Genomic DNA, 16,597 nt, shown 5'->3' on the forward strand with positions numbered 1-16,597 from the left:
ATTTTTAATTAGGTTTGTTTTCTTATTGTTGAGTTTTTAAGAATTCCTTTTGTGTTTTAGCGAATAGTCCTTTATCAGATGTGTCTTACAAAAATATTTTCTCCTAGTGTGTGGCTTGTTTTCTCATTATTTTGACATTGTCTTTTGCAGAGTAGAAGTTGTTTTTGTTTTTTGTTTTAAAGATTATATTTACTTGAGAGAGAGAGCGAGCAAGTGAGCAAGCAAGAGCAGGGGAAAGAGCAGAGGGAGAGGCACAAGCTGACTCCATGCTGAGAGCAGAGCCTGAGGTTGGGCTGGATCCCCTAACTTTGAGGTAATGAGCTAAGCCAAAAATCAAGTCTGACACTTAACCAACTAAGCCACCCAGGCACTAACCTCCTCACTCTCTCTCTCTCTCTTTTTAAGATTTTAGTGAGTGGGAGTTTTTAGCTTCAGTGAAGTTTAGCTTATCAGTTATTTCTTTAATGGATTATGCTCTTGGTGTTGTATCTAAAAAGTCATCTTCATACCCCAGGTCATCTAGAGTTTCTCTTATGTTATCTTCCAGGGGTTTTATAGTTTTACATGTGTCTTTAGATCTGTGATCCATTTTCTTTTCTTTTGATCTGTGATCATTTTGAGTTAATTTTTGTGAAGGGTGTAAGGTTGGTTCTATGTTCTTTCTTCCCCCCTCATGTGGATGTTTAGTTTTAGCACCATTCATTGAAAAGACTGTGTTTGCTCTTTGTATTGCCTTTGCTACTTTGTCAAAGATCAGTTGACCATACTTACATGGGTCTTGGTTCTCTATTCTGTTTCATTGATTTGTTTATTCTTTTGCCAATACTATACTGTCTTGATCATAATGGCTTTAGAGTAAGTATTTAAATTGGGTAGTGCCAGCCATTCAACTTTGTTCTTCTCCTTCAATATTATGTTGGCTATTCAAGGTATTGAATGTAAACTCTCCATATAAACTTTAGAATCAATTGGTCAATATCCACAAAATAACTTGGTAGGATTTTGATTGGGTTAGCTTTGAATCTAGAGATAAAAGAATTGACATCTTGACAATAAAGAGTTTTCCTATCTATGAGTGTGAAATATCTTTCCATTTATTTAATCCTTTGATTTTCATGACAGTTTTATAGTTGTCCTCAAATAGATCTTCTATACATTTTGTTAGATTAATACCCACCTATTTCATTTTTGAGTGCTAGTATAAATGGTAATATATTTTTATTTTCAAAGTAAATTTGTTTGTTATTGGTACACAGGAAAGCAATTGGTTTTGTCTACTAATCTGGCATTGTGCACTTTTGCTATAGTTGCTTATTAGCTCCAGGAGTTTTTTTGTCATTATTTTGGATTTTCTACATAGGTGATCAGTTATTTGTGAAAAAAGACAGTTTTCTTTCTTTCTTCCCAATATGTGGATCTTTCATTTTCTTGCTTTATGAGATTTCATTTTCTTGCCTTATTTCTTTAGCTAGATCCTGCAGTATGATAATGAAGTGATGAGAAGGCACATCTTTGACTTGTACTTGATTTTAGTGGAAACACTTTGTGTTTCTCACTATTAAGTATGATGTTAGTTGTAGGTTTTTGTAAATAGTCTTTAAGAAGTTGAAGTTGTTTTCCCTGCTTAACCATTGTTTAAGAAAAGATTTATTTATTTTTAGAGAGCATGTGCTTGCATGTGAGCAGGGGTTGGGGGAAGGGAGGAGTGGCAGAGGAAGAGAGAGAGATAGAGTCAGGAGCAGACTACTCTCCTAGCTCGATGCAGGGCTCTATCTCAGTATCCTGAGATCAGGACCTAAGCTGAAATCAAGAGTCAGCTTCTAGACCGGACTGAGACACCCAGCTGCCCCCTCTTTAACCATTTTTAAGTAGACAGTTGAATCCATTTTTTGAATATGATGTAAAATAACCTATTTTCTTCCCACATAAAATAACCCAATTTTCCCCGCACTCTTGTTAAATATTGTCCTTTCGCTATTGATATGTGATGCAAATTTCATCTCTTACACAATTTTGTCATTTTTTGGTCTTTTTTTTTAAAAAAGATTTTATTTATTCATGCGAGACACTGAGAAAGAGAGGCAGAGACCTAGGCAGAGGGAGAAGCAGGCTCTGTGGGGAATATGATGCAGGACTTGATCCCAGGACTCTGGGATCACGCCTTGAGCTGAAGGCAGAAGCTGAACCACTGAGCCACCCAGGTGCCCCCTGTTCTTTTTTTGTCTTAAGGCAATGGATAAAACCTACCATTCACTAAATAATAGTAAAAATAACAAGCATTTAGACTTTTCTTCGCTTCAATGAGAATGCTCCAAAATTTTTAGAATTAAAATATAATGTTTGCTTTAGGCTTATTTTAGTTGATTTTTTAATTGTGCTAAGGAAGTTTCTTTCTATTTCTGCTCAAATACTTGATTTGTTTAGAAATGGCAGTGAAGGGGTGCCTGGGTGGTTCAGTTGGTTAAATGTCTGACTGGATTTTGGCTCAGGATATGATCTCAGGGTTGTGAAATCGAGCCTCATGTCAAGCTTTTGTGCTCAGTGGGGAAAGCCTGCTTGAGATTTTCTCTCCTCTCCCTGCACCATTCCTCCTCTCTTTCTCTCAATATAAAAAAAGAAAAGGCAGTTGAATGTTAACAAATGCCCTTTTTTTGAATTCCAGATTTCTGTTGTTCCTTTAAATCTCCTAATATTCTTTTTTTTTTTTTCCTAATATTCTTTAAACATGAACTAATTTTGTGTTCCTGGATAAGCCCTGCATAGCTATTTTATTGCAGTATTCAATGAAATGAGATGTCTTATTTAGTACTTTTATTTAAAGGAGCCAGATCTCTCTCTTTTAGGGGGGAAAAAAAAGGAGTGTGCAGGCCAGGGGTAGGGTGATCCAGGACAGAGGGAGAGGGAGAAGGAGAATCTCAAGAAGGCTTCATGCTCAGTGCTGAACCCAGTCTCACGACCCTGAGATCATGACCTCAGCTGAAATCAAGTCAGATGCTTAACTGACAGAGCCACCCAGGCACCCCTTTTTAGTGCTTTTGAATTAACTAAGATTGGCCTCTAGTTTTCTTTTCTCATGTTCTAATTCAATTTTGATTTTATGCTTTTTATCTTTTTTAAAGAATAAACTCTGGAACATGTAAATCACCTGTTTATTACAAGTTTAGGGGGATCCCTGGGTGGCGCAGCGGTTTGGCGCCTGCCTTTGGCTCAGGGCGCGATCTTGGAGACCCGGGATTGAGTCCCACGTCGGGCTCCCGGTGCATGGAGCCTGCTTCTCCCTCTGCCTGTGTCTCTGCCTCTCTCTCTCTCTCTCTCTCATAAAAAAAAAAAAAACAAAAAAAAACTTTAGTTGCCTTTGTCCACATATCTGTCTAGGCCAGGTTCTTCTTTTTTTTTTAAAAGAAAAAATTTTTTGAAGCATGGTGCACACACAGTTTCAATATATTTTTTTTAAGATATATTTATTCATGAGAGACAGAGAGAGGCAGAGACATAGAGGGAGAAGCAGGCTTCCCGTAGGAAGCCCGATGTGGGACTTGATCTCAGGATCCCAGGATCCCAGGATCATACCCTGAGCTGATAGCAAACGTTCAACCTCTGAGCCACTCAGGTGTCCCCAGATTGAGTATTTTTATTTTTATTTATTTATTTTATTTTTTATTGGAGTTCAATTTGTCAACATATAGCATAACACCCAGTGCTCATCCCTCCAAGTGCCCCCCTCAGTGCCCGTCACCCAGTCACCCCAACCCCCTGCCCACCTCCCTTTCCACTACCCCTTGTTCATTTCCCAGAGTTGGGTATGTCTCATGTTTTGTCACCCTCACTGATATTTTCACTCATTTTCTCTCCTTTCCCTTTATTCCCTTTCATTAATTTTTATATTCCCCAAATGAATGAGACCATATAATGTTTGTCCTTCTCCAATTGACTTATTTTACTCAGCATAATACCCTCCAGTTCCATCCACGTTGAAGCAAATGTTGAGTATTTGTCATTTCTAATGGCTAATATCCCATTGTATACATGTACCACATCTTCTTTATCCATTCATCTTCTGATGGACGCTGAGGCTCCTTCCACAGTTTGAGTATTGTGGACATTGCTGCTATAAACATTGGGGTACAGGGGTTCCAGCATTGCACTGCATCTGTATCTTTGGGGTAAATCCCTAGCAGTGCAATTGCTGGGTTGTAGGGCAGATCTATTTTTATTTTATTTTATTTTATTTTATTTTATTTTATTTTATTTTATTTTATTTTATTTTATTTTATTTTATTTTATTTTATTTTATTTTATTATTTTATATTTTGTATTTTATATTTTATATTTTATATTTTATATTTTATATTTTATTTTCAGATCTATTTTTAACTCTTTGAGGAACCTCCACACAGTTTGGCACACAGGTGGCAGTTCACACTCCCACCAACAGTGCAAGAGGGTTCCCCTTTCTACACATCCTCTCCAACATTTGTTGTTTCCTGTCTTGCTAATTTTCACCATTCTCACTGGTGTGAGGTGGTATCTCATTGTGGTTTTGATTTGTATTTGCCTGATGGCCAGTGATGCAGAGCATTTTCTCATATGCTTGTTGACCATGTCTATGTCTTCCTCTGTGGGATTTTTCTTCATGTCTTTTGCCCATTTCATGATTGGATTGTTTGTTTCTTTGGTGTTGAGTTTAATAAGTTCTTTATAGTTCTTGGATACTAGCCCTTTATCTGATAGGTCATTTGCAAATATCTTCTCCCATTATGTAGGTTGTCTTTTAGTTTTGTTGACTGTTTCTTTTGCTGTGCAGAAGCTTTTTATCTTGATTAAGTCCCAACACTTCATTTTTGCTTTTATTTCTCTTGCCTTCATGGATGTATCTTGCAAGAAGTTACTGTGGCCAAGTTCAAAAAGGGTGTTGCCTGTGTTCTCCTCTAGGATTTTGATGGAATCTTGTCTCACATTTAGATTTTCATTCCATTTTGAGTTTATCTTTATGTATGGTGCAAGAGAGTGGTCTAGTTTCATTCTTCTGCGTGTGGATGTCCAATTTTCCTAGCACCATTTATTGAAGAGACTGTCTTTTTCCCAGTAGTTAGTCTTTCCTGAATATTAGTTGACCATAGTTGACTGTCTTTTTTCCAGTAGATAGTCTTTCCTGAATATTAGTTGACCATAAAGTTGAGGGTCCACTTCTGGATTCTCTGTTCTGTTCCATTGATATATGTTTTTGTGCCAGTACTACACTGTCTTGATGACCACAGCTTTGTAGTACAACCTGAAATCTGGCATTGTGATGCCCCCAGCTATGGTTTTCTTTTTTTAATATTCCCCTGGCTATTCGGGGTCTTTTCTGATTCCACACAAATAAATATTAAGATGATTTGTTCCAACTCTCTGAAGAAAGTCCATGGTATTTTGATAGGGATTGCATTAAATGTGTAAATTGCCCTGGGTAACATTGACATTTTCACAATATTAATTAATTCTTCCAATCCATGAGCATGGAATATTTTTCCATCTCTTTGTGTCTTTCTCCATTTCTTTCAGAAGTGTCTTGTAGTTTTTAGCGTATAGATCCTTTACCTCTTTGGTTAGGTTTATTCCTAGGTCTCTCATGCTTTTGGGTGCAATTGTAAATAGGATTGACTCTTTAATTTCTCTTTCTTCAGTCTCATTGTTAGTGTATAGAAATGCCACTGACTTCTGGGCATTGATTTTGTATCCTGCCACACCCCCGATTTGCTGTATGAGTTCTAGCAATCTTGGAGTGGAGTCTTGGGTTTTCTATGTACAGTATCATGTCATCTGGGAAGAGGGAGAGTTTGACTTCTTCTTTCCCAATTTGAATGCCTTTTATTTCTTTTTGCTGCCCGATTGCTGAGGCTAGGATTTCTAGTACTATGTTGAATAGCAGTGGTGAGAGTGGACATCTCTGTCATGTTCCTGTAGGGGAAAGGCTCCCAGTGTTTCCCCATTGAGAATCTTATTTGCTGTGGGCTTTTCATAGATGGCTTTTAAGATGCTGAGGAATGTTCCCTCTATCCCTACACTCTGAAGAGTTTTGATCAGGAATGGATGCTGTGTTTTGTCAAATGCTTTCTCTGCATCCATTGAGAGGATCATATGGTTCTTGTTTTTTCTCTTGTTGATATGATCTGTCACCATTGATGGCTTTATGAGTGTTGAACCAGCCTTGCATCCTGGGAATAAATCCCACTTGGTCATGGTGAATGATCTTCTTAATGTATTGTTGGATCCTATTGGTTAGTATCTTGTTGAGAATTTTTGCATCTGTGTTCATCAGGGATATTGGTCTATAATTCTCCTTTTTGGTGGAGTCTTTGGTTTTTGGAATTAGGGCTATGCTGGTCTCATAGAACGAGTTTGGAAGTATTCCATCTCTTTTTATCTTTCTGAACAGCTTTAGTAGAATAGGTATGGTTTCTTCTTTAAACATTTGGTAGAATTCCCCTGGGAAGCCATCTGGCCTGGACTTTTGTGCCTTGGGAGGTTTTTGATGACTGCTTCAATTTCCTCTCCAGTTATCGGCCTGTTCAGATTTTCTATTTCTTCCTGTTCCAATTTTGGTAGTTTGTGGTTTTCCAGAAATGCATCCATTTCTTCTAGATTGCCTAATTTATTGGCATATAGCTACTCATAATAAGTTTTTAAAATCGTTTGTATTTCCTTGATATTGGTGGTGATCTTTCTCATTTGTGATTTTATTAATTTGAGTCTTTTCTCTCTTCTTTTTAATAAGGCTGGATAATGGCTTATCTATCTTACTAATTCTTTTAAAGAACCAGCTCCTGGTTTTGTTGTTCTGTTCCACAGTTCTTCTGGTCTCTATTTCATTGAGTTCTGCTCAAATCTTTATTAATTCTCTTCTTCTGCTGGGTGAAGGTTTTATTTGCTGTTCCTTTTTCAGCTCCTTTAGGTGCAAGGTTAGCTTTTGTATTTGAATTCTTTCTAGTTTTTGGATGGATGCTTGTATTGCAATGTATTTCCCCCTCAGTACTGCTTTTGCTGTATCCCAAAGATTTTGAACAGTTGTATCTTCATTCTCATTAGTTTCAATGAATATTTTTAATTCTTCTCTAATTTCCTGGTTGACCCTTTCATCTTTTAGCAGGATGGTCTTTAACCTCCATGTGTTTGAAATCCTCCCAAAATTCTTCTTGTGGTTAGTTCTGGTTTCACAGCATTATGGTATGAAAATACGCATGGGACGATCCTAGTCTTTTGGTATCCGTTAAGACCTGATTTGTGACCCAGTATGTGGTCTATTCTGGAGAAAGTTCCATGTGCACTTGAGAAGAATGTGCATTCAGTTGCGTTTGGATGTAAAGTTCTGTAAATATCTGTGAAATCCATCTGGTCCAGTGTATCATTTAAAGCTCTTGTTTCTTTGGAGATGTTGTGCTTAGAATATCTATCAATTGTAGAAAGCACTGTGTTCAAGTCTCCAAGTATAAGTGTATTATTATCTAAGTATGTCTTAACTTTGGTTATTAACTGATTGATATACTTGGCAGTTCCCACATTCGGGGCATAAATATTCACAATTGTTAGGTCCTCTTGTTGGATAGATCCTTTAAGTATGATATAGTGTCCCTCTTCATCTCTTACTACAGTCTTTGGGATAAACTTTAATTTGCCTGATATGGGGATGGCTACCCCTGCTTTCTTTTGAGGACCATTCGAATGGTAAATGGTTCTCCAGCCTTTTATTTTCAGGCTGTAGGTGTCCTTCTGTCTAAAATGAGTCTCTTGTAGACAGCAAATAGATGGGTCCTGCTTTTTTATCCAGTCTGAAACCCTGCGCCTTTTGATGGGGTCATTAAGCCCGTTCACGTTCAGAGTTACTATTGAGAGATATGAGTTTAGTGTCATCATATCTATTCAGTCCTTGTTTTTGTGGATTCTTTGGACTTCCTCTTTCTTTTACGGAGTTCCCCCTTAATATTTCTTGCAGAGCTGGTTTGGTGGTCACATATTTTTTTCAGTTTCTGCCTATCTTGGAAGCTCTTTATCTCTCCTTCTATTCTGAATGAGAGCCTTGCTGGATAAAGTAGTATTGGCTGCAGGTTCTTCTCATTTAGGACCCTGAGTATATCCTGCCAACCCTTTCTGGCCTGCCAGGTCTCTGAAGAGGTCTGCTGTTAACCTAATACTTCTCCCCATAAAGGTTAGGGATCTCTTGTCTCTTGCTGTTTTAAGGATCTTCTCTTTATCTTTGGAATTTGCAAGTTTCACTATTAAATGTCGGGTGTTGAACGGTTTTCCTTGATTTTTTTTTTTTTGGGGGGGGATTCTTTCTATCTCCTGGATCTGAATGCCTGTTTTCCTTCCCAAGTTAGGGAAGTTCTCAGCTATGATTTGTTCAAATACACTTTCTGATCCTCTGTCCCTTTCGGCCCCCCCTGAAACCCCAGTTAAACATCGATTTTTCCTTCTGAGGCTGTCATTTATTTCCCTTAACCTTTCCTCATGATCTTTTAATTGTTTTTCTCTTTTTTGCTCAGCTTCCTTCCTTGCCATCAACTCGTCTTCTGTGTCACTCAGTTGTTCTTCTACCTCGTTAACCCTTGTCGTTAGGACCTCCAGTTTGGATTGCATCTCATTCAATTGATTTTTAATTTCTGCCTGATTAGATCTAAATTCTGCAGTCATGAAGTCTCTTGAATCCTTTGTGCTTTTTTCTAGATCCACCAGTAGCTTTATAATTGTGCTTCTGAATTGGCTTTCTGATATTGAATTGTAATCCAAATTCTGTAACTCTGTGGGAGAGAGGAGTATTTCTGATTCTTTTGTGGTGAATTCTTCCTTGTCATTTTGCTCAGTGCAGAGTGGCTAAAAACAAGTTGTACTGGAAAAAGAAAAAGAGAAAGAAAAAAAGGGGGGGAACAAACAAAAACAAAAGGAGGGGTATCCTGTGATTCTATATACTGTAAGTCCCTAGACTTCCCCTGGAACTTTCCAGTGCTGCTTGGTCAAGAACTTGATCTTCCCCTGTCCTTTTAAGCTGGTCTTCTGGGGGAGGGGCTGCTGTGCTGATTCTCAGGTGTGTGCACCTGGGGGAGCTGCCCCACCCACTGCCAGGTGCACGGCTCAGTGAGAGCTGTTTATCCTGGGAGGTCCCTGCTCCCTGGCGGCCCTGCTCAGTCCCAGGCACAAGGTGACACCAGGAGGAACAACAACAGTGGCAGCGGCCAGCTCTCCAGGTCTGGAGTCCGCTCCTGCAGTAACTACCACAGTTTCCCAGTCCGCAGGGTCCTGGATGCTCCGGGGGCGGGAGTGCCGATCTGCACAGCTCCGGGGCGCCTGGGGGCAGGAGCATCCTTGCTGTCCTGGGCCCTCCCTGCCCCCACATGTCCCGGGGGGAGCGCTGGATCTTGGGCTGTGTCCCCTGGTGTTCTGGGCTATGGGGTCTGCGCTGGCCCCTGGAATCGGGCTCCTGGGGCCATGCAGCCCCCTCTGTGCGGAGCCTCCACCTGAGCTGTCCCTGGGCCCCGTGGGGCGCGCACTCCAGCCCTGTAGGGAGCTCGGCTCAGGAAGTGTGGCACACTCTCCCCAGGGGCGCATCTCCTCTGTTAGTGACCCAGGGGACCTGGGGGGCTCCATTGCCCCTCCTGGGATCCTGCCCGAGTTCCCTGCAAGCGCCTTTCCGTCTGGGAAGACTGGTAAAGCTCCTGCTTCTCTGGGACTGGGGTTTCGACCCGCTCCTTGCGGGGCCCCTCCCCCTTGGATGCTTTTTTATTTACTTTTTTCCGTTTTCCTACTTTGATAGAAGCGAGAACTCTTCTCACTGTAGCATTCCAGCTGTTCTCTCTTTAAATCTCAGGCCGAATTTGTACGTTTTCAGGATGATTTGAAAGTTATCTAGGTAATTTGGTGGGGACAGGTGACTTGGGGACCCTACTCTTCCACCTTCTTGCCCTGCCAGATTCAATATTTTTAAGGTATACATCATACATCATAAATGTACAGGTCGCTGGATTTGAACAAGGTGAATACACCTTCGTGTTCACCCATATCAAGAACAGAGCATTAGTGGAACTCTAAAAACCCTCGTTCAAGGCAACCATCACTCTGACTAGGAGTAACTGCTATTCTAATTTCTAGCAGCATAAAGTTTTTCCTGTATATACAAATTATATAGAATTGGAACCATACATTAAATTCTCTTGTGTTTAAGCTTCTCTCCATGTTATTGGAAATAGTTGTAGGTTATTTATGGATATAACATAGGACATATACAAATGCCATCCATTGTATTAATGGGCATGTGGATAGTTTACAGTATTTTCCTATTTTGTAAACTTCTGTTATGTCTTTTGGTGGATGTAAGAATATTGTTGGCAGACCAGTAGCATTGGTGTTACCTGTGAACTTAGAAATGCAGAATCTAGAGGTGGCTAAGTTGGTTGAACATCTGTCTGCCTTCAGGTTAAGTTATAGTCTCAGAGTCATGGTATAGACCTCTATGCCAGGCTCCCTGCTCACCGGGGAGTCTGCTTTTCTCTATGCCCTTCATCATCCCTCATCCCCCTGCTTGTATGGACTTTCTATCTCTGAAATAAAAAAAAAAAAACTTGGAAAAAAAATGCGGACTCTAATGCTTCACCCACAACTACTATATCATAATCTACATTTTAACCAGATTTCCAGGCAATTTTTGTGCACATTACTTTTATAATTACATGATCTCTGGTTGGAAGACTGAAGGTTGATGATTTATAAATGTGTAGTCCTTGAGCTACTTGAGATAATGAAGGGCATTAGAGATTAGGACAGCTGGCAGCCCTAAATACTGAGAAGTTGTTTCAGAACTTTTTGCCACTGAGTCTTTTTCATCTTCTCTTACCCTTTCCACTTTGGGTTAAGCAGATGATGCTGGATGAAAATTGGAAGATTACAGGTGGATTAGAGCTCGAGCTAAAGTCTTCTAGTTCTTGTTCTTTTTTTTGGTGGTTAAATATGTGGATTTTTTTTTAAGTTGTTCAGAATTTGCTCCTTCTTTCTGAATCTGGTCTGAATGTAATTACATGTGGTCATTTGGTGGGAATTCCTTCCATTAATCTAATTTCGTTTTAAATGGAGTTTATTTTCATTTCTTTTGTTTTGTTTTGATAGGCTTCAGAGCACCAAAGATAAATAGCTATACTCTATCATTTATTAGTATCATGGACTTCTTTACTGATATTTTTCCAATGATGTATTTATTATGATGGGGATTGAACTTGATAAAATTCAGTGATGGCATATCATTAAATTAATGAAAGTGAGAGCAGCAATCCCTAAAACTACTAAAAAAATTAAACGTAAAGAGAGTAATTGCCTATTTCCTTTTGACTGCGTGCTAAAAGCAAAGAAGACAAGATGAATTAATTCTTTATTAGAATCTTCAGTTTTTGGACCATCATTTTTAGACTATACCTTGGGATTTTAAAAAATTTTGCATGCTGTTTCCTTTAACTCTTAAAAATATTTGTATCTTTCCTGTGTTTTACTTTTCAGATTTGAATGACTAATGGGGTATTGTCCAAGATTATTTTTAAGTTTGTCCTTTGATTTACCATCTAGAGATGGTAAGGTGCTTCTCTTATAGATGTACTGTGGAGAATGTATACAGGTCTTCAGTAAGTAGGGCTTTAAGTCTGATGATTGGATTCAAATTGAAGTCCAGTCTTCATACTGGCTGGATGACCTTGGTGAAGTTGCTTCTCTAAACTTTAGGTTCTCTAAACTTTGTTTTCTCATTTTAAAAATGAGGATAATAGCTCTTACATTTTAAAGTGTTAAATAAGCTAGTTAATATATACAAAGGCCTAATGTAGTGTAGTGCCTGGTATCTGTGGTGGTCAAATGATGATTTTCTTGTGCACATGTGATAACAATTATCTATCTTGAATTTGACCACTTGTTTTAGTTGTCACATAATTTTATTTTGATGGTAATAAACTACTTGAATCTTAAGTTTTTTCTTTTTGGGTGTTAGCTTACTCTTTTTTTTTTTCTTATGTCTGCTGCTAGTTCAGATCATTTAAATTGTTTTTGCAGTGGGTATAATTAAGCACAGTTTTGGGATGGAAATCCTGCTTTCTAGGCCTAGCACATATAGGTTCTGTTATTTTTGGGTTTTAATTTTTTCTAAAAACAAACTCAGCAATACCTACCCTCATTCCTAACAGGGTTATTATAAGGATAAAGATCAAATGAGGTGATGAATGTAAAGTAATTTTGTAAAGTGTAAAGTTGTATACCATGTAGAGTGCTTTTTTTGAAGGAGACAGTACTTTGTTTTGTTTAATTAGATCTATTATACTTTAATTTTTTTAGCCAAACAGGTCATACTATATGTTTATTTTCTTCTTGACTCACATTTGAATTATTTCCTTTTTGCTAGTATGAATAGAGCTGCCATGAAAATCTCTTAGTTTGCTAATACATATTTTTGTCATAAATCATGTTATTTTTAAAGTGCTTTTTAAAATATTTACTTGAGATAGAGGAAGGGGGGAAGGAGAGAGAAAGAGAAAAAAAGAAAGAGACTTCCTGCTGAGTAGAGAGCCGGACACAGGCCTTGATCCCAGGATTCTGAGATCATGATCTGAGCCCACGGCAGATGCTTAACTGGACTGAACCACCAAAGTGCCCTCATGTTGAGTTACTTCATGTACTTTTATCTGTAGAGATAATTTTTTTCATTTTGATATGTTAATGTTGTTACTTACCTTTTTAAGATGCTGTGTTGTTTAAAATATCCTTGCATACTGGAATAAACCCCAGTTGGTCATAATGTTCTATCTATTTAATTTCCTATTGGATTTGTTTTGCTAATAATTTTTATGGAGATTTTGCATCTACTTGTGAGTCAAAGAGATTTTCTTCTGTCCTTGTTAACGTTATGTTGACTTGGTAGAAATGAGTGGGGAAATATTTCCTCTTTATGTTTCCTGGGAGGGTTATATGTCATTGGAATGATTTGTTTGAGAGTTTGGTAGAGCTCGCCTGTAAAAAAACAAACAAACAAACAAACAAAAAAAACAAAAAGCAACTAGGCCACGATGCAGAGATTTAAGTACTGATTTAATTTCTGTGTGACAATTTGGTTTGTTTATCCAGAGAAGAAATGAATATACATTCAAAAAGCATGTTCTTTTAAAGCTAGGATCAAGATCTAATTTGTAGCTTTACTATAGTATATGATTTGTGCTTGTTTCCCTATGCCCTTAACTGTTTTTGGTATTAGCAAACTTAAAACTATTTTACAGTCAGTCATATGATTGAAAAAAGCTGTCTTCTTCCTTTGATTTCCATTTTGTTTAACTGGGTAAGATTTAGTCATCATTTAATTTTCCTTTGGAGAACTACCTGTCTAAAGCTACCAGGCTGTTTGTCTTTATTGATTTATAGAATTCTTCCTTTATCATGGGGGATGGCACATTGAAAAGGTTTAATGTTTGTACCACAAGATACCTTTTTGACTTGCTTTAAATGTTACTTGATTCAGAAATGAATGATGGACCTTCTCGAAGAGATCATTTCATGAGAGGTGGATTTCTCTCAGGGAGGAGTATGGGAAACAGAGGTAAGTATATTTGTCTTTCCATAATCTTACTAACTGCTCAGTGGTGGAAAGAATAGAAACTATTATAGCTGTTTAGTGCAAAGCTAAGTTTGTTGTAACTCACTGCACAGTAGACTTTGGAATAATGAGTTTATCGTTTTTTCACTTAGCAGTTTCCTTTTTGCTTTTTCCTTTGGGATAGTAGGAGTTAAATTGATAAACTACATTGGTTAAGGATGGATTTATAGGGGTATTTCTTGATGTGTTTATGATTATTGATATCCAACAATTGGCAGGAGAATGTTTGTAAAAACTTCAGAGATTAGGGTAGGAAGGGTCTCTTTTTTAAGTTTTTATTTCTCAAGAAAAGGCAATATGGAAGCATTTCTGTAAGTTTATTAGTATTAAGAGGTTATTTCCCCAAACTTGGAACTTTTTATTTTTAGAACAACTACTTGATTTGACAGGTAATAATATAGCAAAATACCTTCCTACAGTCCATTTTTAGATTTGATATTACAATGCTGAAAGTATTTTACTTTATGTTTTAGTATAGTGCCATAAAATATTAAAACCTAAAATTTATTTAAAAATCCACATGACTGTTTATTTCTTTTACAGGGTGTCATAAGTTAGGGCTAATTGGTAGTTTTAAATACACATAATGCTTAATCTTGAATTCATTGGATGTTAATTGAAAAACTTTATCTCTAGGTATTTTTATTCATTGGAGACATTAAAGATTGTTGTATGGTATTTCCTTTAATACTTGGAAAACTTTATTTCTTGTTTAGATTCAGTTAAGATTTTATTTATTTGAGAGAAAAGAGAGTACAGTGAGTACACAAGAGGGGTAAGGGGCATAGGGAGAGGACAAGCAGACTGCTGCTGAGCAGGGAGCCCAATGCAGGGCTGGGCTCAATCCTAGGACCTTAAGATCATGACCTGAGTCCTAGGCAGATGCTTAACCAGCTGAGCTGCCCCAAGAAATAATTTCTTTAAATATGCATTTTTATTGTGTTTTTAAAGCCTGCATAGTAAGAGACATTGATGATTTGCTAAAAGGTTCAAGTGGGGGTTTTGTTGGTTACTAATAACATTAGAGATAATAAATACCTGAATATTACACTTAGAGGAACATTTAATACTTAAATGTATTCTAAAAAATGTGTTTTAGAGTAGATGTTTTAAAATCTTATTTTAGAATTTAATTTAGGTGACACTTTTTTTGTTTTTGTTTTTTTAAAGATTTTATTTATTTATTCATGAGAGACACAGAGAGAGGCAGAGACATAGGCAGAGAGAAAAGCAGGCTCCACGCAGGGAGCCTGAAGTGGGACTCAATCCCGGGACTCCAGGATCATGCCCTGGGCCAAAGGCAGGCATCAAATTGCTGAGCCACCCAGGGATCCCCTAGGTGACACTTTTTGATGCGGATTTCAAAATACTAATGAATAAAGCCTTTACAATTTTTAAAATTTTTAGAGAGGAAGTGGGGGGAGGGGCAGAGGGTGTGCAAGAGAATCTCAAGCAGGCTCCATGCCCAGCACAGAGGAAGCTCCATCTCAAAACCCTGAGATAATCACCTGAGCTGAAATCAAGAGTTGGATGGATGCTTGACCTAGTGAACCACCCAGGCTCCCCAGAAATGTTTTAATTAAGTATTTTAAAATTTTCAAATTCAGAAAGTATATTCATATATCTTGTTAAAGTTTTGCATTAATTGAATGCTTTTTCCTTTTTTTTTTAAATTGAAGTGTAGTTGATGCACAATGCATTACATTAGTTTCAGATATACAACGTAGCGATTCCACAACTATACTCATCACTGGTATAGCTACCATCTGTCACCATGCAACATTATTAACAATACCAACGACTATATCTTCTATGAGATATCTTTTATCTGTGTGACTTACTCATTCTGTAACTGGAAGCCTGTATCTCTGAATAAAGGCTTTTTATTTATTTTTATATTTATTTTTTAAAATAAAGGCTTTTTAAATGAGAAAACCGTCACTGGGACCGATTTTACTACACACTGTTAATTTCATATGTGTTAGGTTGAAAAACACATTAATCTTCTGATCAAAACTCTTGGCTGAATGTTAATACTTTAAAAAGTTATCATTGTACTACGTATAATCTTGGAAATTCATAGACCAATGAATATAACTCCTTTCCCTTATTGTTAATGGAATACTTTAGTTTCAACCTCTATATTTTTTCTCAGAGCTTGTGTAGCTAGCAATTTGTTTTTGAAAATGATCCTTCCTTAAAAGAAAAAAAAGGAAAGAAAGAAACTGACCCTTAATTGCTCATAATAGAGAATTGATCACTTTTCATGTTCTGTGAAGTATGACCTAAATAGCTTTAACTTCTTGAATCATACACATCTTTAGAATCTGATGAAAATACAGATAATTGCTCATACACAATTTTGCACGTGGCTTGAGGAGTTTTGTAGATCTTTAACTTCCCTGTATTAGGATATTGTATAGTTAGGTAAGACACAATTTATGAAGACCACAAGAAAATGCTTTAAATTTTTCTAGTGATAGTTTAAAGTGTCAGTTTATATCAGTTTATATGTCTTTTGTCCAGTTTTTTGACTTAAATAGCTATGCTTCTTGCCATAGCAACTCTGTCTTCAAAATTCTTAACTAGTGGTAGAGAAACACAAAGAAAGTAAGTGATAGTATGCTGTGGGAATGTGGAGGAAGGATTGATTATGACTGAAGTCTGAAAGAAGACTTCATAGAAGAGGTGGCCTTTGAAATGGGGTTTTGCAGAGTGAAAAGAATTTTGATAGGAAAAATAGAAAAGCAGGGAATGCCTTGCTTAAGGACCAGTGTGTAGGAAGGTAGAAAATATTAGAAGTTAACAGTGTGGAGTATGGCAAATAGTTTGGTATGAGTTAAAATGTTGGATGCTCATCATTGTGAGGATAAAGTTCACAAGGATAATATAAGGAAAGACCCGGAGTGGTAGAGATGTGACTCAGGAAGTGGTAGTTCAGCTTTTATT

General features: G+C 37.4%; 1 protein-coding gene across 3 annotated transcripts in view; it reads left to right on the forward strand.

Annotated features, from left to right (window-relative positions):
• The window catches only part of DDX4 (DEAD-box helicase 4), a 78,762-nt gene that overhangs the window by 18,050 nt on the left and 44,115 nt on the right, over nt 1-16,597 (forward strand). For all 3 annotated transcript variants that reach the window (XM_041767252.1, XM_041767254.1, XM_041767253.1), the window contains exon 3: nt 13,514-13,591. In XM_041767252.1, the coding sequence (XP_041623186.1) occupies nt 13,514-13,591 (78 nt within the window). The remainder of the gene's footprint in view (nt 1-13,513; nt 13,592-16,597) is intronic.

The sequence above is a fragment of the Vulpes lagopus genome, chromosome 8 (genome assembly GCF_018345385.1).
Source record: "Vulpes lagopus strain Blue_001 chromosome 8, ASM1834538v1, whole genome shotgun sequence".
In the NCBI taxonomy this organism is placed as follows: Eukaryota; Metazoa; Chordata; class Mammalia; order Carnivora; family Canidae; genus Vulpes; species Vulpes lagopus.